Below are 22,903 nucleotides of genomic sequence, written 5' to 3' on the forward strand. Positions count from 1 at the left end.
TCTGACTTAAGCCCTTCCACTTAAGTATATTCTTGCACTTTGCTGGGGCTGAGATGTTTTGAGTCTTAAAATTACCACTTCAAAGTCTGTAGGGCTTTTAGTTACTCGGCACTTGTCAAGAGGAAGATTGTTCTGCAACACCTGTTTTTTTTTTTTGTTTTTTTTTACTGTAAAATATTAATTCTTCATGTTGTGTGAGCTTGACTAGACATGACAACAGGCATACTCTTAGTGCTAGTGCTGAATGAAAGACGTTCCATTAATATGGGGATAAAATGAATAATAGATGTTTGTTTCTAGAGCAAATGATTATTTAATTAATATTGTGCACTTGATGCATTTCATTTAGGAATAGCCTCATACACCTCTGAGGTAGATGTGCTGATTTTACAGATGAGTCGACAGAAGTTGAGACTTGTCCGTGGCCACACTGTGAATTAGTGATAGAGGTGGGAAAAGAACCCAAGAGTCCTGACTACCAGTCCTCCCCTCTAAACACTAGACAATAAGCAGTAGGGAGGAAGTGTTAACTGTGTTACACTTCGCTGGAAAGGAACTGTGATTTCTTTCTGGTAAACTCAGTACAGAATACATTAATTTTTAAAAGCTGTTTGTTAGAGATCTGTAATGCAGAAAACAGTATATCAAACCTGTGTTGCATCCCAAGCAAAACTTCTGAGGTTATGGAAATAAAATCTGAATTGCACAAACAGGTTTATAAAAAGCAAACGAGTCTACAGACCTCAAGCTGATAGGCCTGAGTGTGAAGTGTGGAGGAGAGAAGAATTACCAGTCTAATAGTGGGAATCCTCCAAAAGTTGTTGCCTTATCAAATCATTTGTAGTTATCCATGTCCATGACTGATCATTAGGGTGGTGGGTCAGAGATTTGAGTGAAACTAGCTGGTATAGGACTGGACTTTTTTTTTCTTCTTCTTTTTCTTTTTTTTTCATTGGAAGTTAGGATCTCCAACACACCAGTTCAAAAACATGCTCATAACAAGAGATCTCCACCCACTTGACAAGGACTCATGTGGACAGGTGTCCTAAATGGAAAAGCTATTTAGTGGAAATGGAATGGTTACACCACCCGAGTCATCTCTTCAGACATGACACACCAAAATTAGAGCATTTAACATTTCCAAACTCCTGACAGCTGTCTTCTCTGTCCAGTTTCCAGAGGATAGATGTCCATGTTTGTGTGTTTCATGTACTTGTCACATATATTCCATTGCAGTATGCACCCTTGTTACCACTTAGGTGAGAGGCCAAAGATTGTGACTGGGCCATGGAAATGGAGCGAAGGGCTTGCTCCTGCTGTGGTCCCTCCAGATTGGAGTTCAGATACAGTAGCTAGGTACACAGTGCCAGTGCTATATTGCTTCTGTGGGTACTTGGAGGACTTCAGGTTTGGATGCTTTCACACCTCCTTCCATAAACACCAGTGAGGTTTGAAATGTTCACCCCAGATTCTTACTGCATTTTGAAAGTTAATCTAAATAGAATGACAGTATTTTGAGCCTGCTAATAACTAATGCAGTTAAGCAGAAGACGAGTGTATTTAATTAGAGAAACCATGGTCTCTAGGCTGGGCTTTGGGCCTTGTTCAGCTAGATATGTTTTGAGGTAGTGTGATGTAGCAGGTATGTACATAATTTTACAAACTAATATATTTACACACTTATATCAGGAAAAATTTACTGCATTTGTTATATTTGATTATGCATGTGCAAGTGTGGACTAACCAGCTGTTGTCCCGAGACAGAAACCACTGTTCTGACAGTTAATGAAATAGGTAAGCTGCAGATCTGCTGCTGGTTATGTTAGACGTGGCCCCTGACACAGATAGCAGATGTACTTGTATACAGTCCATACTGCACAGCATGAGAACATTAACCACCTCTTCTTTGCTCTTTGGACAGAACTGTGAACACTAGAGTCCTGGAAATAACCTGATTGCACTTCAGTAATCCAGTGTTTTATCAAGTACCGAAGGCCTTGTTTTGAAAAGCTGCTTGTTAACCTTTACCTGTCTTCAAGCTTGCAAAAAAGACCAGCAGGGAAGGGATAATAAACTTCTAAATTTGCACCTTGAAAACTTTCAGGGAGACTTCCTTGCTGTTGTTCCTTTTCCATTTGTTTAGTGGACTGTTTGACAGGCTTTCCTTGTTAAATATCACTTGTTCTCCTTTTACAAAATCTCCACTAACCTGTCTCCGGGTCCTTTTATTTTCATATTAGTCTGATGTACCATCCCCGTGTGCCATTGGAAATTTACCAGCTGGCCACTGACAAATATTTTTGCATGTTTCTGAAGTGGCAGTTTGCAAATTTAAAATAAAAATTATGCATTCTGTGCATATAAAAACCAAATCCCATTTATTTTATTTTCCATGTAACATCTCTGTACAGTTGGTGATACTAATAGGATATTTAAGAAAAGCTAAATTGGTCAGTTATCTCTTTGATCCAACACTGGGTTAAACTGTTTTGGATTATTTCTAATATGAAAATATTAGTAGCTTCAAAATACAGAACTGTACAATCATTAATACATTTTAATGTTACTGGAATGTCCTAAAATTTTACAATATACACGAGTATATATGCACTAATATACTGCGGAAATGTTGAGTACCTAAACGTGTTTGTTATAGTGCAGTTTAACATTTGTCATGCTTTTTAAAATGTTTTCATTTGAATTACATATTTAAGTTTATCTACACTCATGTAAGTATTATGTTGTGTACATAGCAGTATTAGGCCATTCAAGTCCTGTTTTTTGTTCATGTTAATTATTCTACATGTTCCTGCGCTAGCTTTATAACAGTGACTGCAAATAGCACGTGTATTCCCCTTCCTAAAGGCTGCATTGGCACTTGCTTTCTACAGCATGAAGAGATTAACTGTCTTTTACAAATGGCTGCTACAAAAAGTGTGAGTGCAGTCCCGTTCTTATGCCTTTGTAAGAGATACGGGATAATGATTTCTTTAAAGAATTGCTTTCTCAAACCCTGCTTAAATCTTAGCTGACACTTCAGTACCAATTAATCATCTGAATGGCAGCTGTGTTTTCAGTGTTAAAATGCAAATGTTCTTGCTGGAACTAAATGTGTTCCTTTCTCGACATCACAGTTAAAACAGGAAACCCTCATTCTTCCTACTTTCTCAACCCGTTGCTATTCCAATTATAGTAGAACTGTTTTAGACTTAGAGCAGTGCCTTAGGTAAAAAGAAAAAAATGTATTTTTGTATAATAGCTGTTTCTGGCAGAGACAATCATTCTAACAAACAAGATGCTGATATTTTTTTCTGTGCAGATGTTATTTGTTGAATGCTCTGTTACAGCTGTTTGTAAATATGTGTGCGCTGTTAAATAAACTTTGCAGTTGAACAGTGTGTTGGTTTTTGCAGTACTGAACATTAGGTTACTAGAGCTCTCAAAACGTTTCCCCAGCTGCTTTGCCTGGAGATGCAGTCAAATGTTGACCAAAACAACCACTCTAATATACAATAGACTCCATAAACTAATTTTTGCTATTAAAATAAAATTTGAATGGTTAGACGTATTTGTATTGTGGTAGTCTTAGTGGGCCTCTTGGGCTAAGTGCTGTAAAAGCACATGTACAAAACTATTGATTCTTAAAGAAGAAAATAAGTTCACTGAAGCCAGTGAGTTACGTTCTGACTTCCTTTTTTGCAGCACTTTATACTCAGTACAGGAAAGCCATGACTGCTGGGAGCATTACTGGACAATACATCTTGCTTTTCCAAGTAGCTGTTTCTGGTGGATTTAGGCGCTGTATGTACATAGTGGTTCGAGTAGCCTCAGTTTGTTAAATGTCTTTTGTATTGCATCAAATCCACAGTCCTCATCTTGTTATACTCCCTGATCTAAAATACACTTCTAATCCTGATACCTTTTTAGTATATTAGTTATAGTTGGTATCTACTCCATAAGGCAGAGGTCCCGAAAGTGTGTGGGGTGGGATAAGGCTGGGGCCTAGGCCAGCCCCCATAGGGGCCGGGGAGGGAGCACCACCCAGCTCCACTCCTGGGCCTGGCCTCGGCTCTGCTCCCGGTCCCTCCTGTAGCTGTGGTCCCAGCCTCGATCCCCTGCTCCTGGCCCTGTCTCCGGGGGTGGGTGGAGGTGAAGGGGTTGCCAGGTAAAGTTTGGGGACCACTGCCAGAAGGAAGAAGCAAAGAACTTGCAAAAGGGACTGTTTCAATTAGCATTGTAGTTTCTTCAACAGTCTATAAGAATTTTTAGTTTGTAAGAGGATTGGAAGATGTGAGGCCCTAATGCTAATTATACTTTCACATGCTTCCTGTTAATGCACTCGGCTCAAGCGTGTTTTTTCACATGAATCAATAGGGAAAAGCAGTTATTGGAACTGAATATTTCATGGTTCTTGTGACTTCCAGTACTGGTGGCTGGAGCTATTCTTACGCAATGTAGAATTAAAATATACAAAGGGATAGTCCTGCAATTAAGTTTTTCTGCCATTTTAAGTAGAAACCAACATTGACAGACTAGAAATCTCATAGGTAAGTGATTATCAGCAACTCCCTTGCCCTAAACTATTACTAGTGATGAAGTAGGTTCTAGCCCACGAAAGCTTATGCCCAAATAAATGTTAGTCTCTAAGATGCAACAAGGACTCCTCATTGTTTTTGAGGTCCATTGATCATTAGTGGCATGTTACAAATTAACACCAGTTTAATTACCAAGAGGATAAATTATTTCCTTTTAATGAAGTGCCAAAGGACAGGATTTGGAGAAGATAAGTTAGTACCTTGTTACTGTTAAACTTGACACTCTTTCCTTTCTCCAAATATAAATCCTCTCACAAAAACCAATCTTTAATATTGTTTAGAGTCACTTTGTAGTACAACACAGCTTATATTTTCTTTTTATTAGACTGTTAAATTCTGGCCTCCAAATTAATCTGGTAAATTCTGAGGTTTACTCTATGAAAGACAAAGTTCAGTGAGCATTATCGCTGCTGTGAAATTGAAAAAAGTTTCAAGAAATTGAGTATTTCAGGGCCATAGGTCTTTCATTTTGTTCAAAGATCAAAGGTGCCATAGAACGGCTCTCTAATTTCCATGTTTTTGGAGGTCTGAAGAAACTGTAATTGTGCTCTGGTTTAATACCTTGCCTTTGCTAACATTGATTATGCTGCTCAATAAAGGCAATGGTTTGAGCTTTGAATAAGGTCCTGTAGAAGAGCATAGAGAATAACAAAGTATCCTTTTGGACTCTAGCAGAGCAGGGAATCGTCATACCCCATCCCTGTGTGTCTGAGGTACTGCTCAGCTGCCTCCCATGTCCCCACTATAGCGGTCATCCTCAAAACCTTGTGTGTGTTGTATGACCTCCTTCTATCCCCCTGTCCCTGCCCTGAATCACAAGGGGCACTCAGGGAGTTGAGATGGCTTAATGTTGCTCAGGCTGCGCTGTTATATTTTAAAATAGATTACATCTGGAAGAGGGATTTCAGAGGAACAGACACCAATTTTAGGTTAATTTTCCCATAACTATACAGTATGTTGGCCACAGGCACATTTAAATATGCTCTTGGCAGTGTAGGGGTTGGCACTCAGTGTTAACTGCAATGGGGGAAGGAGGGGTCCTCAAAACAAGTACACTTGTGCAGTGTAAAGGGGGAGGGTCTTAGTGACTTTGACACACCTTGATATTTGTTTCCTACAGAAACTAGTGAAGAGACACAATCGTCCAGACTTCATGAATCCAAACAAGCATTAATCCAATTTTTATTAGATCTTAAAATAATGTGTTGTCATGGTAGGAGAGCTATCCTACAATGTTTTTAAAATGCATATACATTCTTTGTATGTTATGCTTCAAAGAATAACTTCATGAAGGTGGTGAATTAGTAAACCAGGTGTAGACAGCATAATTAAAGTAAAAAAGCTGGTAAGCAAAACCCTCTGACAAGCCAATTTAAAATCAGGATTAAACCTTAAGTTAAAATTGCCATAAATCTGTTTTAGCATTTTCCCTAGCTAAACCACAGTAGCAAAACATAAACAAAGCCATACCATATACTTGCTGTAACTTGCTTTATATGGTAGTATAAGCAAAGGCATTAATGTTTAGTTGCTACTAACTGCATGTCTGTATATAAAGTACTCATGAATGTATAATTGCGAAGCACCATATCTATGATCCTGGGTGTGGTCTTTGCATCTTCTTACCGATGGGTTTTTTTGGGGGGGTTTCAGTGGGTGCAAAGATTTGTATGTTCCTTGTCAAAAACCACTTCATTAAGTGTCAAACTTCAACTTAAGTTACAAAATCAGTGTTTGTTTTACTTTGTGCTAATCATCATGCAGAAGAGGTGATATTTAAGGACCTAAAATTCTGGCACCTCAAGCTTCTGTGTTAATTGTCATGAAAGCAAAGTTAGTTTTGCAGTTGAGTAAGTTTTGTTACTGCAGAACCTTAAAATCTAAAGTCAAACAAGCTGAAATATGCTGGGGCAGGAGGTCTGAACCATTCTGTAAAATGGAAGAAGATAGGGTTTAATGTGCAAGCTCCTTTAGTAGACCCTTCTGAAGCAGCTCAGATACAAGAGCAAGGCTCCAATCCATTTTACAGCAAAGGCTCAGGCTGCTCCTTACAGTCTATGGGGACAGTCAGCGCAGTAAATTTTCTCATTATGATAGACAAAGCGCCTGTTAGCCAAAGGACGGGAACACTTGGTACACTTGAAACAATAATCATGCCAGGATTGGCCTTCATGGCTGACCACAGTGGATCCTTTTCCAAATCCTATTTAGAAAGATAGAAGGAGTTATTACAGAAGGTAATTAATAACATTCCTTTCAACAGAAAGTAACTTGTTCTTTGTTAATGTCTATTGGCTTATAGAAAGGATAGAGTAGTTGGTTGCTTTCCTAGAAAGAACAATGTTCCCGCACCTGTATAAAATCCGCCAGACCTATCAAGAGCTGAACTTGGTCCCAGATGCCCTGCTCTGCTCTGCTCTGTCTACCACACAAACCATTTCAAACTCTGCTGGTAAAGGACTGGTGAAAACCCCAGCAGTTGGAATGCAGCTCTTTTGGTGCAATCAGGCCCCTTTAAGTTTCAGCAGCACCTCTCTGCCCACATTGTCTTGACAACTTCCATTTTTAAACCTGGTTTGTTTCAAAACTAAAAAAAAAAAAAAAAAAATCATTTTCTCCCAGAGGGGTTTCCCAGACCACTTAGAGCCTCCTAGGAATGCCCTTGAAGCAAGATCAGAATCAGACCCTAAGTGGCTTAGTCCTGTCTCCTGTCCACAGTTTTGCCAATCCTGCAGTGAAAAGCCTTTTCTTCTGTGGGTCCTGCCCTCTAAACCCAGCCTTCCTCCAGCTCTTTTCAATCTCCCTGTAAAACAGCTTTTAATACGTGTGCTACTCCTGCAGGAATTCTTCACAAAAAAATAAAAATTCTACACACATTTTTAAATTCTGCATATTTTTTGTCAAAATGTAATATAATCAAGCTCGTTTCAATTATTTTGGTAATTTATTTAAACTATAATATAATGGATAGAGAATGGGAGTGGGGAGCACTGGAGGAAATCACCAAACCCCCTTTGTCTAATAGTAATGTAGCTAGTATTGACCCTCTACTTCTAGTTATTAGTCAACAAATATATGTAGCCATATGCTCAGTGTTACATTATAGGCAACTGAAAAGCAAGTGATGGCTGGGGTCTTAAACTCACAGTTTATAGTGGCTACTGACCATCTCCAAAAAGGTCAGTAGCAAATAGTTCATGGAGAACATTTTCATAGGAAATTTTTTCAGTCCAAAAATTTAGACCAGTTCTAATCACTAAAGCACCAATAAGCATTTATAAGGCCACACTGTCCTTTTACAATAAGGCTCCTTTACACCACTCTGGCAATGTAAAGGAGCCTTAACATTTTTACAACTGTTTTATATGTCTGGGGGAATTCACTAAACAGGCAGGCTGCTACGCTTTGCTCTGCCTGAGGGAACAGAGCCTGCCCCATACCTATGTCTTCAGAAACACCCCAAAGCCCTGCCCCTCCACGCCAAATATGTCTTCAGAAACACCCCAAAGCCCTGCCCCTCCACGCCAAGCGTGCCACGCTAGCAAGCAAGAGGGACAGAGTGTCTGTCTTGCATGCATGACTGCCCAGCCCTGCCCCCGCTGGTAATTTACATTTCTACCGGCTGCTCTGGGTGCTCAAACCAACCTCCCTTTACTGCCAGTGAGTGGGCACATGACTGCTCTTGCGATTTCCCTGTCAGAAGTCATTTTTCTGCGGGGAAGCAAAGAAATCTGTGCAAGTGCAATGACGTGCACAGTGATGCAGAATTCCCCCAGGAGTAATGTGCATACATACTGCCCCTTGCTTAATTTAAACTTAAGGAATTTGGAGACCTTAACTGTGATCCCCCTCAGCTGACTTAGTATTTAACACACCTTCCCAAACTCAGGCTTCAATTATACTGCTAACTGAGGCTGCTGGGAGCTCAGACAATAGAATTGCAGCTTAATTTACACAGTTCTAATACTCTGACTTATGTCCTGCTTATGAACAAGTCTTAAGGCCTCCATCACGCTAGGTGCTGTACAATGTATTCAAGACATTCCCTGCCCCAGAGTTTGCAAGTGGATAAGGCAAACAAGCAGGTGCAGTGAGGGAGATGGTAAAACCATAACAGGATGGGATCATAGCTACTGCCTGGCTAAAAATGTACATGGCTTGCTCCCTGGGTTGCCATTCTCAGGCTGCGGTTTTGTACATGCCCTGTGGGAGAGGGGAGCTGAAGAGGGATTTGGAGGATAAGGTGGTGGCTTTAGGGAAATAGTTATTTTCTACTAAGTTCTATTCCTTTCTATGGATTTTTTTAGATCTATGAACTAGCAAATCCTATGCCTGCTGTAAGAATGCTCCAAAAGCCATTCATGTCTTAGAATCATGAATGGGTTTTAGAATCATGTCTATACAATGTTTCTGTGAGGGTTTTTGGAGTTAATGGAAATCATCCCCTGCTTTCCACTTCATTCCTATATCCAATTAGGCAGAAGGAAGCAAACTAGCATCATGTTCCAGTTCTGCAGGTGTAGGTCACTAGTTGTTACTTAAAACAGGTGTTACAATGTGTGTGATGTAGAACATCAGCAAGAAACCAAACTGTATCCACGTACCTGCCTTCTGTTTTCTTACTATAATTTATTACACCACTTTTAGCCCAAATGAAGGCCACCTCCTTCTGTCTATTTTAAGCCTATTCTTCAGGAGACTGCTCTGGGGGTGGTCAGAGTGAAGGGGTGAGAAAGTGCTAGGACAAATCCGTAAGAGGGAGGAAGGGCTGGATAAAACAACGCTGCCTTTGCTGAGTCTCAGTATGCACTAATTGACCAACTTACCTGTAATGGGGTTCTTGCAGCCAGCACACTTCTTGGCAACTTTTGTCTTGTAGCACTCAACACAGTAGAACTGATCCTCCACAGCAGTGAAGTGTTTCCCACCAATCTGCTTTGAGCAGCCAGTACAGATGAAGCACTCTGAATGCCAAGGCTGCTCCTGGTAAGTGAGTCCTCCAGAAGTGATGGCCTAGGGCAGAAATGAACATAAGGGAAGCGTTATGCTGTAACCATCACTGCAAATCCTTACAGGTAAGATAACTGGGGTGAAGGAGCTTGCTATGGTTAGGTCTCGTGTGGGTTTGGGTTCCCGTCTTCAAACAGCGACAGAAGGATTTCCCTTCTTTTGAGAGGTTTTTGCCTAAAAGACACCAGCACAAAGCTGGCTGAGTTTCTCTGTGCTGAACTCTGATCGGCGAGGAACTTTCAGGAAAATTTCTCAGCCATTAGTGTTACAGATATTGTGCAGCATTGGTTGTTTACAGTACCAGCTTTGCACTAATGATTCCAGTATTATCAGCAAGCAACAGCTGTCAGCTTTTTAGCAGTGGAAGTGAGGATGTTGTTTGCTTTACTTTACTTCGTTATGCAGGGAAGCTTTCCTTTTGATGAAGGAGTAAAGAGACTAAGCCCAAATTCCTTTGGTTAAATACTGGTGTCTGGAAAAACTATGACAACTACAGTGAAATCTTTGCTCAATCTGATGATTTTCTCAATTTAAAAAAAAGGTTAAGATTAGTCCAGCTTGTTCTTCTGCTCCTCTGCTCAACTCAATGCTCCCATAGACAAAGGGCCCCTTCCCAACCCAAGAACTGCATGGTGACTTACATTCTTGCACTTAACACACAGCTTGGCAAACTTATGTTCATGGCAAGAGACACAGTAGATATCCTCTCCTTTGGGGAAGAAGCTGCCTGTTCCTATCACTTGCTTGCACTGGCTGCAGGTGAAGCATTCCTTGTGCCAGAATGACTTCTTGTATTCAACATTTTGGTCTCCTGCAACAGAAAGCAACAGGTTGCTGGTACAGGAATTTGTGCAGCCCACACGGGTCACTATTAATGCTTTCAGGGCCATTGCTGCATGAACACTCACGCAGCTAACAGAATGTTGGGAATCATTAGGAAAGGAATAGATAAGACAGAAAATATCATATTGCCTCTATACATATCCATGGTATGCCCACATCTTGAATACTGCCTGCAGATGTGGTTGCCCCATCTCAAAAAAGATACATTGGAATTGGAAAAGGTTCACCAAAGGAGAACAAAAATTATTAGGGGCATGGAACAGCTTGCATATGAGGGGAGATTAATAAGACTGGGACTTTTCAGCTTGGACAAGAGATGACTAAGGGGCAATACAGTAAAGGTCTATAAAATCATGACTGGTGTGGAGGAAGTAAATAAGGAAGTGGTATTTATTCATAACACAAGAACTAGGGGTCACCAAATGAAATTAATAGGCAGCAGGTTTAAAACAAAGGGAAATATTTCTTCACACAATGCCAGAGGATGTGAAAGCCAAAACTATAACAGTGTTCAAAAAAAGAACTAGATAAACTCATGGAGGATAGATCCATCAGTGGCTATTAGCCAGGATGGGCAGGGATGCAGAACCATGCTTTAAAGCAGGGGTTGGCAACTTTCGTCACGTGGCCCATCAGGGTAATCCGCTGGCGGGCCGTGGGACATTTTGTTTACATTGACTGTCCGCAGGCACGGCTCCCAGTGGCCACAGTTTGCTGTTCCCAGCCAATGGGAGGTGCAGGAAGCGGCGGGGGCGGGCCGCCACAATGCGGATTGGGACACACATGGCCAGCAAAGTTCGGCATCGACCAGGCTGAGCTCTTGAAACTGTGGGCTCTGGTTCTGCTGCCTAAATGGAAGCTGAGCGTGTGCCAAAATCCTGGCTCTCGTGCTCTCCTCCAGGGAGCTGTTTTTGTTTTTCAAGGACCAGGGTTAAAAACCAAGTGCGAGGGTACAGTATAAGCACAAGGCTAAATCACAGACAGAAAAAGGCAAGGGCTTATTTTTAATGAGACCGTGTAAAGCTGGAACTAGCTAGGCAAGTGCCAGTCACCCTGCCCCTTGAGCACTGGCTTGCCTAGCTCCTGACTGTGGGGCAGTGGCGTAGCTGGGGGGGACAGGGGGAGCGATCCGAAAAAAAGGCACCGCCCGCTGGGGCGCTTTTACTCACCCGGTGGCACTTTTTATATCGCTCCCCTGTTCCCTCCACCTGGCTACGCGGCTGCTGTGGGGTTAGGCCACGGCATGGTTCTAGAAGTTTTCAGGAGCAGGTCCATCTTCCTGAGCAGGTCAGCCTGGTGCACGGCCATTAGCTGCTGACTACCATGGTTTGGCAAGACCCTGGTAGTTTGTGCTGGCTAGGACCCCAAGTCAGCAGTCAGAGTTAGATAAGGGAACCAGCTAACAAGTGTCAAAATTGGGATAGGAGGTGGGGGTAATAGGTGCCCGTATAAGACAAAGTCCCAACGATCAGGACTGTCCCTACAAAGATCAGGACATCTGTTTACCCTAGATTTGGACTATCCACCGAGCTGGGTAACCAGCAGCCGTACCTGCAACAATAGCTTTGAAGCAGCCTTTGCATTTGTTTGCACCCTCAGTGGCACTACAGCTGCTGCACCAAACTTTATTGTTTTCCTTTAGCATGAAGGGCTCGTTAACCAGAGACGTGTAGCACTTAAAACAGCGGAAGCAGTTATCGTGCCAGTAACGGTTTTTGAAATGCAGCTCCTAGGAACAACAAGAACAAAAATGCATCGTTGTACAGTGCCATAACCCCCCGCATCTCCGAAAGCACAAATGACAAGATTTCACAATACTGTAGCACCTTTTCTCTCCAAATATGTTCCCGCTTTATCTACCAAGACACACACGTGTCTAGCAGGACTCAATGCAGCCAGCTCGGGTGGAGGACAGCAGCCAAACAGCCACCAAACAGCACATCAGTGGAAGAACAGGAAATATTGGTCATGGACACCAGGATAATATTGGATTCTTTAATGGCAATCATAATATATAGGCACTTGGTTTTTAAGATCTCATTTGAAAGGTCCACAGAGGGTAGACTGCACGGTACTTAATCTATTTCTCTCTGAAGCACTGACTTGGGCCTGGCACACTTTGAAGCTAGGTTCCAGTGAGGGAAGGTGTTTCAAACCCAGTGCAATATACACCCCATTGAGAGTGCGTGGTCTCGGGTTCCTTGGGCCTTTGCCGTCGCCAGGCTCCCTGCAGTCAGAATGCAGTCGGAAGGGAGCTGGACTTCCACTCCCAGTAAAATTCTAAATGAGGCCTAAATCACAAAAAAGCATTTGATTTACTGGTGCTGCCTTAAAAAGGAATGTGGGCTGCTCAGCTTCCTTGCTAACACAAGGTTATTCTGTGCAAACCCCAGAAACAGTTGTTGTTGGGCAAATGGTGACATTTTGCCGGGGCTAAATACGGGGAAAGTGTCTGCTGTGCCGTTTTGCCCTTTTTCACCGCACACACTTGCCGACGAAACAGTTACATTTAGCCCATGCCCATCTTACTAGAACCTTGGAGTTCCCAGAAAGCTTCCCCAAATGGCAGCAGAAGGCCAGAGCTGATTGACACAAGCTGAACACATGGCCCATAACAGCTTTTCAAATAAAAGTTTCAGGAAACTACAGCTGAAAGCTGTGTGTGGGGAATGGACTTTCAGCCTGATGTTAACAGATCTTCTAGCCCTTGGTCATCTATCGCCACCTACGCTGTCCCTCCAGAAGCCTGAGCCTCTTTCTCCAGGTCCACTCACGTTACATGCCTTGTACCTAGCCTCTCTTCCCCACTCTGTCCAAAAGGATGTAACAAGCCTGCTCCACCAACTCGCCTCCCTCCTCCCCATGCTGTGCCCTTTGCCCACTCCCAGGCTGGTCCCTTCATTTCAAATCACCCCTTGCACTGGAAACAGCCTCCCAGGTATTGTTCTCCAAGTACCTTCCATCACTCTAGTACTAATCCTCTGACGGCATTCCTGCGCCACACCGTGATGTCTGCACCGCCAGCCCCGTTCCTCCTGCCAACAGCACTGACCCCCTTCCACGCCTGGGCTGCCAACCCCCCACCCCCACTTTATTTTAAAAGGTCAGAAAGAGTGAAAAGAAGTCAAAGGGGGGCAATCAAACTGCCTACCAGCTGTCCCCAGGACAGTGACCGCCTCATACCACAATCCAGTGGGAAGCCACTGGCCACTACTTTGCGAATGTACTGCCATAGGGATCATGTGGGCAGCAGCCCATTGTACCTTGGAGTCAGCGCCAATGGGCTTCTTGCACTCGATGCAGGTGTTGGCACAGAATTTTTCAAAGCACTTCACACAGCAGTGGCGGCCCTCCTTCTGCACGTACTTCTTCCCGTGCAGCGGGTCGCGGCAGTAGTGGCAATCAAAGCGCTCCGACATGGTGCCCACGGTGTAACTGCTGGGCCCTGCAGGGGGACAGGAGGGTAAATTGTACTCAAAGAGCCATTCCAACACACGGCTGACGCTCCTGCCATAGTGCTGGACTTTGGCTGCCCGCCTCTACGTGACAACCCCTCATGTGACAGCAGGGCTTGTGGTGCCAGGGGCACGCATGCCAGCAAGGCTAAATGTGATATGACAGCAATTTCACCACAAGCAAAGTTCTTCAAGGGCATTTTTATGGCAGGTGGGGCAGAGCTGTACATGTCGGGGGCCAGCTGCTCTGAATGAACAGTGACCTAGACAGCACAAAATAGCCAGGTCTACCCATATTTTGGGAGCGTCTTCAATCAGCAGTGGTTCATGGTTGGGCATCGCCAAGCAGCTGGCTCATGGCAAGCATGGCAGGTCCTCGTGCCTGGCTCTCAGCCTCTTCCCACAACTGCCCTCCTCACCGTTTTACAGGCAATGGGCCGTCAGGATTGCACAGTGCCTAGTGCCTTATACTCAACAGTTACTTAAACCACACCCAAATATTTCTTACGCACCCATCATCACGAGCAAATGCTTCTGTGAGCCGCGCAGCCAGCAGTAACGCAGCGCGCACAGTCAGCCACAGACGTCGTATGTAAAAGAAAATGTTCGTTATGTTCTAAACAGGGTTTCTAACAAACAGCAATGATTGCTGCAAAGGCTGCACACGCCCTTCACAGCGGCAGGACATTGCATACTCCCAGGTGCCTCTAGCTCTTCACTGCTTTTCCCTTGCCTGGCCCTTTGGGCCACAGCCATGACATCAATGGCCTCCCTGGTGATGGCGTGTGGGTGTGTGCACGTGTATTTATGCAGTCATGGTAAGGTCTTGAGCCCCCGGAACATCTGTCTCTTTCACACACCCACACCTCACCTCAGGGCAATCTTTAGTCCTATCACAGCTACAGTGTTCTTGAGGGCACATTGGCACACTTACCCTCTGTTGCCACCAGAGGGCAGCTCATACCATGCCTATGAGAGGCGTGATACCGTCACAAGCAGGCCAGTGTGCCCTACTGTGTCAAGGAGCTACTGAGCCCCCGTATTGTTAATGATGGGCTTGCACATGGGGCGGATTAAGATTTCCTGGGGCACTGGGCCAGAGCAAGTGGGGGCTCCTTCCACCTGCGGTTCCCCCCCCCCGTTCCGCCCCTGCCACCTGTGGCCCCCACCCACAGCTCCACCCTTTTCTGCCTCTTCACCAGGGCCTGGTCCCTGTTCTATGCAGGGTTCTCCCCCATTCTGCCCACCCCACAACCCGTTTGCGCCTTTCTACACTCCGCCCACCCACTGCGGCCCCCACGACTGGAAACGCTCTGTCCCTGCATCACAGCCCCAGGTTGCAGCAGGGAGTGAGAGCTCCTCCAGTCCTAGGACACAGCAGGGGTCCGGGTGCTGGGGCTGCCCCTGCAACCCCCGCACATTTGCAGGGCACCAGGGTCGGGGGGAGGGGTGCTCTGCGGGGGCTTCCCCATCCCCCGGCTTCTGCCGGGGACGGGGTCAGGGGGTATGGGGGCTTCCTCGGCCCGCACCGGCCCAGCAGCAGAAACCAGGCCTCCCCCCACCCCCAGTTGGCCAGGGCCCCTGTGCACTACCCTGTGGCTAATCTGCCAGTGTTTGCATCTGCTCCAAAATTTGAATTTTTGTCAGTGGCAGCAGAATCCCCAAACTGTGTTTAAACTTCAGATTTATATTTGAGCTTTGGGGGGGCGAGGGGGGGGGCAGGGGCTGGACTAAGTTTAAGCCAATAAAAGAAAGGTCAGTGCCAGCTTTGCCTGCCCAGCAGTCCTTGCACACAAGAGTACGTCACTCACAGTAACCTGAATTTACACATATTGAGTCCTACAGATTGTACCTGGTAATTTAAGAATTAAAGGAGTTCTTCACAATTTAACAATGAAAAGTGAGCGAAAAAAACACTTTGATCAGCCCCCTCCTACATTTTAGATCACCCTCCAAGAGTTGGATGGGATGTGTGAGAGGTAGGATGGCCTGGCATTAAGACACAGGAGCGGGCGTCAGGAGAGCTGAGTTAATTCCTGGCTCTGTCATTATTTCAATGAGGACTTGAGCAAGGGGTGCATGTACAGAGACTGGAAATCCTGTAATTGCAATGCAGAGACAGCATCAATATTTGCACTTGCATCAATAATACAAGAGCACAAAACTTGGGCCCACAAATGGGGACAGCAGCCAGGCCTGAGTCCAGACACAAATGGAAACCTTTGTGTCGCTACACCTCAGTTTGTCCATCTGTAAAATGAGATTAATACAGACTGGTAAAAGTCTCCGCACGCCATTTCTCAGGGAAAGCAATTCTTTGATGAGTCCAACATCAGTTTTTCCCTTATCATCATGATAAAAGGAGGGCGAGTAGATTTTTTTTTTTTTCGCATGAGCAAGTATAGTTTCATCTCAAGATGGGGTAATTAGACTTAATCACCTTACCGGCTGAATTAATTTCTGGTTGCAAAGCACCCTTGGATGGAAGGTGACATAGAGGGACCTCCCTCTAGCTAATCAAAATCCAAGCAAAACAGAGAATTTGACGCTTTCATATGATTACGGCCTGCATCTGTGCTGTCAGGGACTTCTGTGCTGGGTACCTGAGTATGTTTCCAACTGCACCCTGCATTGGTCTTAGGTTTAACATGAAGAAAAAATGAGAGAGAAATTGCTCTAAATTAAAGGAAACTTCCTGCCAACATGGCTCTGCTAACATGTGACTGCTTCCTCTCTGTCTTTTCAGGGGTCCAGCAATAGAAATCTGGCTGCTAGCTTACATTTTGAACCTGGCCCCAACCTTTCAGGAGGCAGATGTGATGCTCTCATAACTCTGTAGACTTTTCCACCGGAAGTAATGTTTGCCAGCTGAGCTGCACCTTAGCTGGAAGTCAGGGATCGCCCGCCATGGACATCCAACCCTGCCTGGCAGGGTCCCTGCTCAGTACCCCAAGGACAACTTCTGTTCCCGTTCCCTATACTTATCCACAGATAGGAGCCAGGGAAGGTTCCTGTCACCATGGCATATAAGCATCTGCACTGAGACACAATTCCCTGTAGTCATGTGTCCAGGGTCAGCAGGGGTGTATGTGAAAATTCCTCCCAAAACAATTGGTCTTCTGGCCGTGCGGATGTAAAACGGTCTTTGCTAATTTATCCTGACGGACTGCTTCCCTCAGTTACACTCAGTGCATTTTTCAGTTTACTGTAATGAAAGTAAACAAGAATTTTCCTCCTTGGCAATAGCTGGACAGAGAGATGAGGCTGAGTCCTGTCAACAGAAAACGCCAAGAGGAAATTCAATTATTGGCTCTTGATAGCCCTAAAGCAGGGGACAGCAAGGAAACAGAATTAGATTCGACATGGTAAATGATACTTGCTTCCTGTTTTTGCTGTTGACCGAAGTCTGTTCTCTCTGCCTCTTCAGCTCCCCACAGGCTGGCTTTCCAGGGGCCATGAAGAGCATGTCACAGGGGGGAAATACTCAGAGAGAGAGAAAAACGCTGCACCCAAGCACTTGGCACTAACCCCCCCGCCGCAGAGTTCAGCCACATTACTCGGGATGGGGCTCCAGAAGCCCTTTGGGGGTAAGGGTGGCCCAGGGGCTAGGTCACTAGCCTGGGACTCTGGTGCAATGCCCAGCTCAACCACAGCTTCCCTGCTTGCCCTCGGGGAAGTTCCCGTCTCGCTGTGCTTTGGTTCCCCATCTGTACCACGGGAGGGACAGCACTGCCCCACCTCACAGGACAAACAGACCAAAGGCTGTGAAGTGCTTAGACAGTATGGAAGTGGGGGCCGTACCAGTACCTGAGCGCGTGCACAAGGGACGTTCTAGCCATCACCGGCCAAACAGAGCTGTGCCCCTTGTGGGTGATGACAGCTAGTGAAGAACAGCTGTCAGCGCCTCTGTCAGAGAAACAAACCTTCCAAACTCCAGCAGCCCGCCTCTTCTCGAAGAGCAGCAGCCACGGGGGCAAAGAACCTCTCCGCAAAACACCTGTCTCTAACCTGCCACTGCGGCAGCCTCGCTCCCCCGTGGAACAGGGATGTCTGCAAACATGCACAGCCTGGGGCCGGCCCTAGCGGGACTAAGCAACGCCCTTCTCTGGGCAATGGATGGAGGCATGGGCTGCTCACACTGCTTGAGCTTGCTGCAGAGTTCCACACAGTCGTGGTACTTCTGGCATGGACCAATGGACAGGGCACCGGGCTGGTGCTCAGGAGACCTGTGTTCTGTGCCTGGCTCTGACAATGATTTGCTGTGCGATATCAAGCAAGTCACTTCACCTCTCTGTGCCTGTGTCCCCTCCCGTCATTTGTCTGTTTAGACCGGAAGCTCTTTGGGGTAGGGACTTGCTATTTGTTTATACGGTGCCTAGGACAATGGGGCCCTGACCTCAGTTCGGACCTCTATATAATATAGAGATCAACACCCTCACTGGGGCAGAAGAGGGAGCATCATCCCTCTGCAACACAGCCCAGCAAAGGGCAATGGGTTTCTGTGCCTTTCCCCCAAAGAAAGGCGCCTTCTGCTGAGTCTCAAGGGACCTGTCTTATTCCCACTCTACTATCCACCAGTCCACACAGACAGCCAGCTGCCTGGGCTCCACTGCCAACAATGTGCCAGCTACACCCAGCTCTATCTCGCCCTTCCACAGTTGCCACCGACCATCACAAGGATGTCGTGACGCCTGCCAGAGCCCAGCCTCTGGGTGAAGATCACGCGGCTCAAATGAAACCCAAACAAGCCCCCTGTGATCTAGCTGCAAGAGGGAACACTTCAAAGAACGAGCTGGGACGCGGCATCATTTCCTCCCCCGCTTCCATCAAAGGCAGCTGCCACTCATCGCCCTTGTGGTGCAAAGCCTTGGGGGCCTGCTCAGTTCTTGGCTGGGGACTTGATCCTGCAGCGTGCTGCTCACTCTGGCCACGATTCAGCAAAGCGTTCTGGCACATGCTACACCCGAGGTTAAGGCAAGGGCTCTGCTGGATCAGGGCTACGGTGCTGAGCATCTGCAGGACTGAGCCCTAAACCGTGAAGGCTAGGTAGTGTAAACGGTGCACAAATGGTCTTCCATCTCCAGCTTCCTCGGAAACTGCCCCTTCCTGCCAGGCAAGAACCTGGCCACTGCGGGGCATATGTTCATCACGTCCAGGGCTCACGGCACCTGGGAGCTGAATGTGGATGCAACACCCAGGCTCCAGCTAGTGCAAAATGTGGCTGCTTGCCTCCTCCATGGGAAAAGCCACCAGGAGCATATTACACTTGTACTGCAACCCCTCTGGTGGTGGTTCCCATCCTGTTTGTGTTGTCAGGTCAAGGCACTTTCTCAGGCATCACAGCCAGGACATCCGTCACTGCAGCACCATCCGTGCCCATGGGGACAGTGCCTCTTTCAAAGGTCCCAGGAGACACGTGCGGGCCAGACACAGTGTTCTTGGTGGTGGGAGGACAGAGGAAGTTGGACTGATTCAGAATCTGAGCAGGTTTAGGGCATGTGGCGACATCCCCTTCTTTGAGAAAGCCCTCCCACCATCCCTCAGAAAGACAGCAGAGGGAAAAGGGAAATGATGGATGTATAACCCAAGTGGCGCCTCCTTGTAAATATGCCCTGACATTGGTCAGAGCCTAAATTAAAGACCTAAACTGAGCCCTAACCTGGGAGGCAGAGGCTTCCTCTGAGCACTTGGGCCCTGCTGGAGACAGGAGACTGGATTAGATGGCCCCCAGGTCTGATCCAGCCTGGGTGTTCCTAAGTTCTTACCAGGGAAGAGAGACTCCATGAAGTCCATTAGAGAATGTCTACACTGCAGCTAGGAGCAAGCCTCCCAGGCCGGGTCCTCAGACTGGTGCTAGCAGGACTCACACTCGCACACTAAAAATCGCTCAGCAGATGCTATGGCTTGGGTTGGAGCTTGGGCTCTCAGGTCTGGGTGGGGGGCTTGACAGCCCGAGCTCAGCCCAAGCCACAATGTCAAGGCAACATCTACAGCACACTAGCATGACCTCTGCTAGCACACGTCCCTGAACCTGGGCTGGGAGGCTGGCTCCCATATGCAGTGTAGACAGACCCTTAGGGACCCCACTATGCAGCTCTCCTTTGCCCAGGAAGCCCTTACATAGGATGGTGATGGGCACCCTAGTAACCCTTAAGAGATTCAAGCTTTGATCCTGCTAATTTACCATACTCTGAAATTACCTCTTTGAAGAAAAAGGCACCCGATACTAGAAGTTTACATTCGCGCTCCCAGTGCCAATTCTGCCACAGATCATCTACTGAACCAATTCCAGTAGGATAGGGTTACATAATGTGCATAGGTTTCAGAGTAACAGCCGTGTTAGTCTGTATTCGCAAAAAGAAAAGGAGTACTTGTGGCACCTTAGAGACTAACCAATTTATTTGAGCATGAGCTTTCGTGAGCGTGAGCTGTAGCTCACGAAAGCTCATGCTCAAATAAATTGGTTAGTCTCTAAGGTGCCACAAGTACTCCTTTTCATAATGTGCATAAATTCAAAGAAACGGCAACAGTGCCAGGCAAATGCATTGGCTGCTATTACTGTGGTGAGCTCTGCAGCCTTCTATTCCTGCAGTGTAGTGTCAGACCTTCTTAGCCTGAGTTACCCTTTGAAAAACAGCGATTGGGCTTTTGATTGATGTTTTTGGTTGCCCAGCCTGCCTTAACCCTTTGTCTCATGAAATTCAATGCCATGTGCAGGAACTGGGACAGACTCGGCTTCCCTTATGGCTTCTTTGCTCCTATTCTGGGTCACAGACTGGGCCCACAGGGCTAGGTAGGTGCAGAAGAGGTAGGCAAACTTCTCAGATTGGTGCAAGCCTTCAAGGCTGTGGGGTTTCCATGGCAATCAGGCAGCAGGAGTCCCTTTGACCCTGGCTATTTATTTCTGAAGTGCTCTGATGGCAGCAGACGACAGTGCTTTGACAGCTAGAGGACTTGTTTTCTGCTCCTTTCTCTTTAGCCACTCGCCAGTCCCAAGCAACTGGTAAGTTTCCACTAATAGCACTATCAGAAATTACAAGCTAAGGGCCTGAATCCTGGTCTACTGAGGTCAATGGGGGCATTGCCTTTGGTTTCAGTGGGAGCAGGTGCAGGCCCTAGCCATCAACATCAAGTTAACACCAGCAGGTTGGTTTCATAGAATCATAGAATATCAGGGTTGGAAGGGACCTCAGGAGGTCATCTAGTCCAACCCCCTACTCAAAGCAGGACCAATCCCCAATTTTTGCCCCAGATCCCTAAATGGCCCCCTACAAGGATTGAACTCACAACCCTGGGTTTAGCAGGCCAATGCTCAAACCACTGAGCTACCCCTCCCCCCTCTGTTGTGTCTCATTAACTATGAACCAATGGGCAGCAAAAATTACTTTCCTCACCAAAGGAGACAAAGCAGAGTTGAAAGGAGTTGGCTGCCAAGCTCCGGAGGGGCTCTGTGGAGGTGAACCTGTTGTTTCCTTCATCCTCACCTGATGCTCCCTGCTTGGGCTCAGTGACTTGCCATGAGCCGGACGTTTGTGTAGGTGACCATCGGGTCACCCTGGATTCAGTTTCTTCTGATGTTATTAACATGGAAGGGGAAAGGAGGGGGGACTCGCACCCACTGGTGCTGCCTCGGTTTTCAAGAGGAAGAAACCTCCTTTTTGTCTCCTGTTTGGTTTCTGGGCTCCTCCAGCTTTGGGTAACATGCTGCTCCCAGTCACACCTGCGCAACCCCACTGACCAATCTAGAACACACATGACCCAGGTGCGCGCTCCACGTATTCCCATCAGACAGCCCCTCCTGTGAGAGAGAGAGGGGAGGTGAGCGGGCGCCCAGCGAGAGATGGGCGTGGCACAGTGAGTCAGTGGCAGAGATTAGAAGACAGCGTCCACCGTCTCTGTTCTCTTTCCATTTTAATAAAATAAAGCCCAAGCAGCTGGGCGAACAGATTTCTTTTGGGACCCAGGCCAGTTTTCCTGTCTGGAAACACTGCCTTGCCAAGGTCAGAGGGACAACGCTTTCTTGTTGACAATGCAGCATCGAGCCCATGCACATCCTGGAACTGAGCCAAGAGCCACATGTGTATCATTTCTGAAACATGCAAACTGATGAGAAATATGGGAACTATGTGGACAATGGCCAAATATGTACAGCTTTGTCAGCCGAACAGGATTTATTTGAAAGAAATTGAATTAAGCGCAGTCCAGGGCAGGCAGCATTGGAACATTTCTTCATCTTAGTTTTATGATCCCCTTGAGCAAGACGACATCACTACAAACCTATGGCCCTTCCTTGCAACCGCGTCGCTGCACCTGAATGCATCACATGCAAACAACAGACAACAATGCTACCGTCCCAGCTTTAGTGTCTGCAAAAGATAAATACAGCACCAAAAGCAAAGGAGCCAGCACACAACTCCTGCCAGATTCTAGCTACCAGAGGGTTCAATTTTTTGTAAATAGAGGGACTAATTATGGCCTGGAGCATTCCCAGTCTGCATATGGCGCACATCCCCTGTGCACACACACGCACGCACACACAGAAGCCCAGCCACTTCTGCAGAGCCATCCCTTCCCCTCCCAAACCCCTCACAGACCTCTCCGTGGAGGCCAAGTACACTCCAAGGGGATGGAGTGAAAGCTAGAGGGGTCCAGAGGGGAAAATACACTGTCCACCTGCTATTCCTGCAAAGGGAAGGCGACGGCAGGGTTCAGCAGGAGAGGGGGGTGCTGCCATGGAGCCAGCCATCCCCCCTCTCTGTGTGGAACTGGGCCGATCCTGAGGCCGTATGACCTTTTCCACAGAGTCCCCAGCTCCCTAGGGACCACTGTGGGCCGAGGGAGTCCCCAGCAGCATAGCTCCAAGGCTGTCACGGAGCTGGTGGGCTCAGGGAGGAGGCACAGTGCCACAGCATGGATGACCTGACACCCCGCCTCTACCCCGCCCCTTACTCAACTGGAGACTTGGCAGCAGCCGCAGCAGTTCATTATTTTGGAGAAGAG

General features: G+C 46.6%; 2 protein-coding genes across 11 annotated transcripts in view; one reads left to right on the forward strand and one right to left on the reverse strand.

The window, feature by feature from the left end:
• MAP7D3 (MAP7 domain containing 3) overlaps window positions 1-2,327 on the forward strand; it is a 63,380-nt gene extending 61,053 nt beyond the window's left edge. For 2 of the 8 annotated variants that reach the window (XM_074962715.1, XM_074962716.1), the window contains one exon: window positions 1,922-2,240. In XM_074962715.1, the coding sequence (XP_074818816.1) occupies window positions 1,922-1,929 (8 nt within the window). In that variant the 3' untranslated portion in view covers window positions 1,930-2,240. Of the gene's footprint in view, window positions 1-1,921 lie in introns of all 8 variants that reach the window. The other 6 variants (XM_074962713.1, XM_074962714.1, XM_074962718.1 and 3 more) reach the window with 6 other exon arrangements.
• Window positions 2,328-6,223: 3,896 nt separating this feature from the next.
• FHL1 (four and a half LIM domains 1) overlaps window positions 6,224-22,903 on the reverse strand; it is a 65,909-nt gene continuing 49,229 nt past the window's right edge. For all 3 annotated transcript variants that reach the window (XM_074962723.1, XM_074962724.1, XM_074962722.1), the window contains exons 2-6: window positions 13,712-13,893; window positions 12,000-12,177; window positions 10,247-10,416; window positions 9,422-9,608; window positions 6,224-6,798 (exon numbers count right to left, since the gene is read on the reverse strand). In XM_074962723.1, the coding sequence (XP_074818824.1) occupies window positions 6,644-6,798; window positions 9,422-9,608; window positions 10,247-10,416; window positions 12,000-12,177; window positions 13,712-13,867 (846 nt within the window). In that variant the 5' untranslated portion in view covers window positions 13,868-13,893 and the 3' untranslated portion in view covers window positions 6,224-6,643. The remainder of the gene's footprint in view (window positions 6,799-9,421; window positions 9,609-10,246; window positions 10,417-11,999; window positions 12,178-13,711; window positions 13,894-22,903) is intronic.

Source organism: Natator depressus, chromosome 9, assembly GCF_965152275.1.
Source record: "Natator depressus isolate rNatDep1 chromosome 9, rNatDep2.hap1, whole genome shotgun sequence".
Lineage (NCBI taxonomy): Eukaryota > Metazoa > Chordata > Testudines > Cheloniidae > Natator > Natator depressus.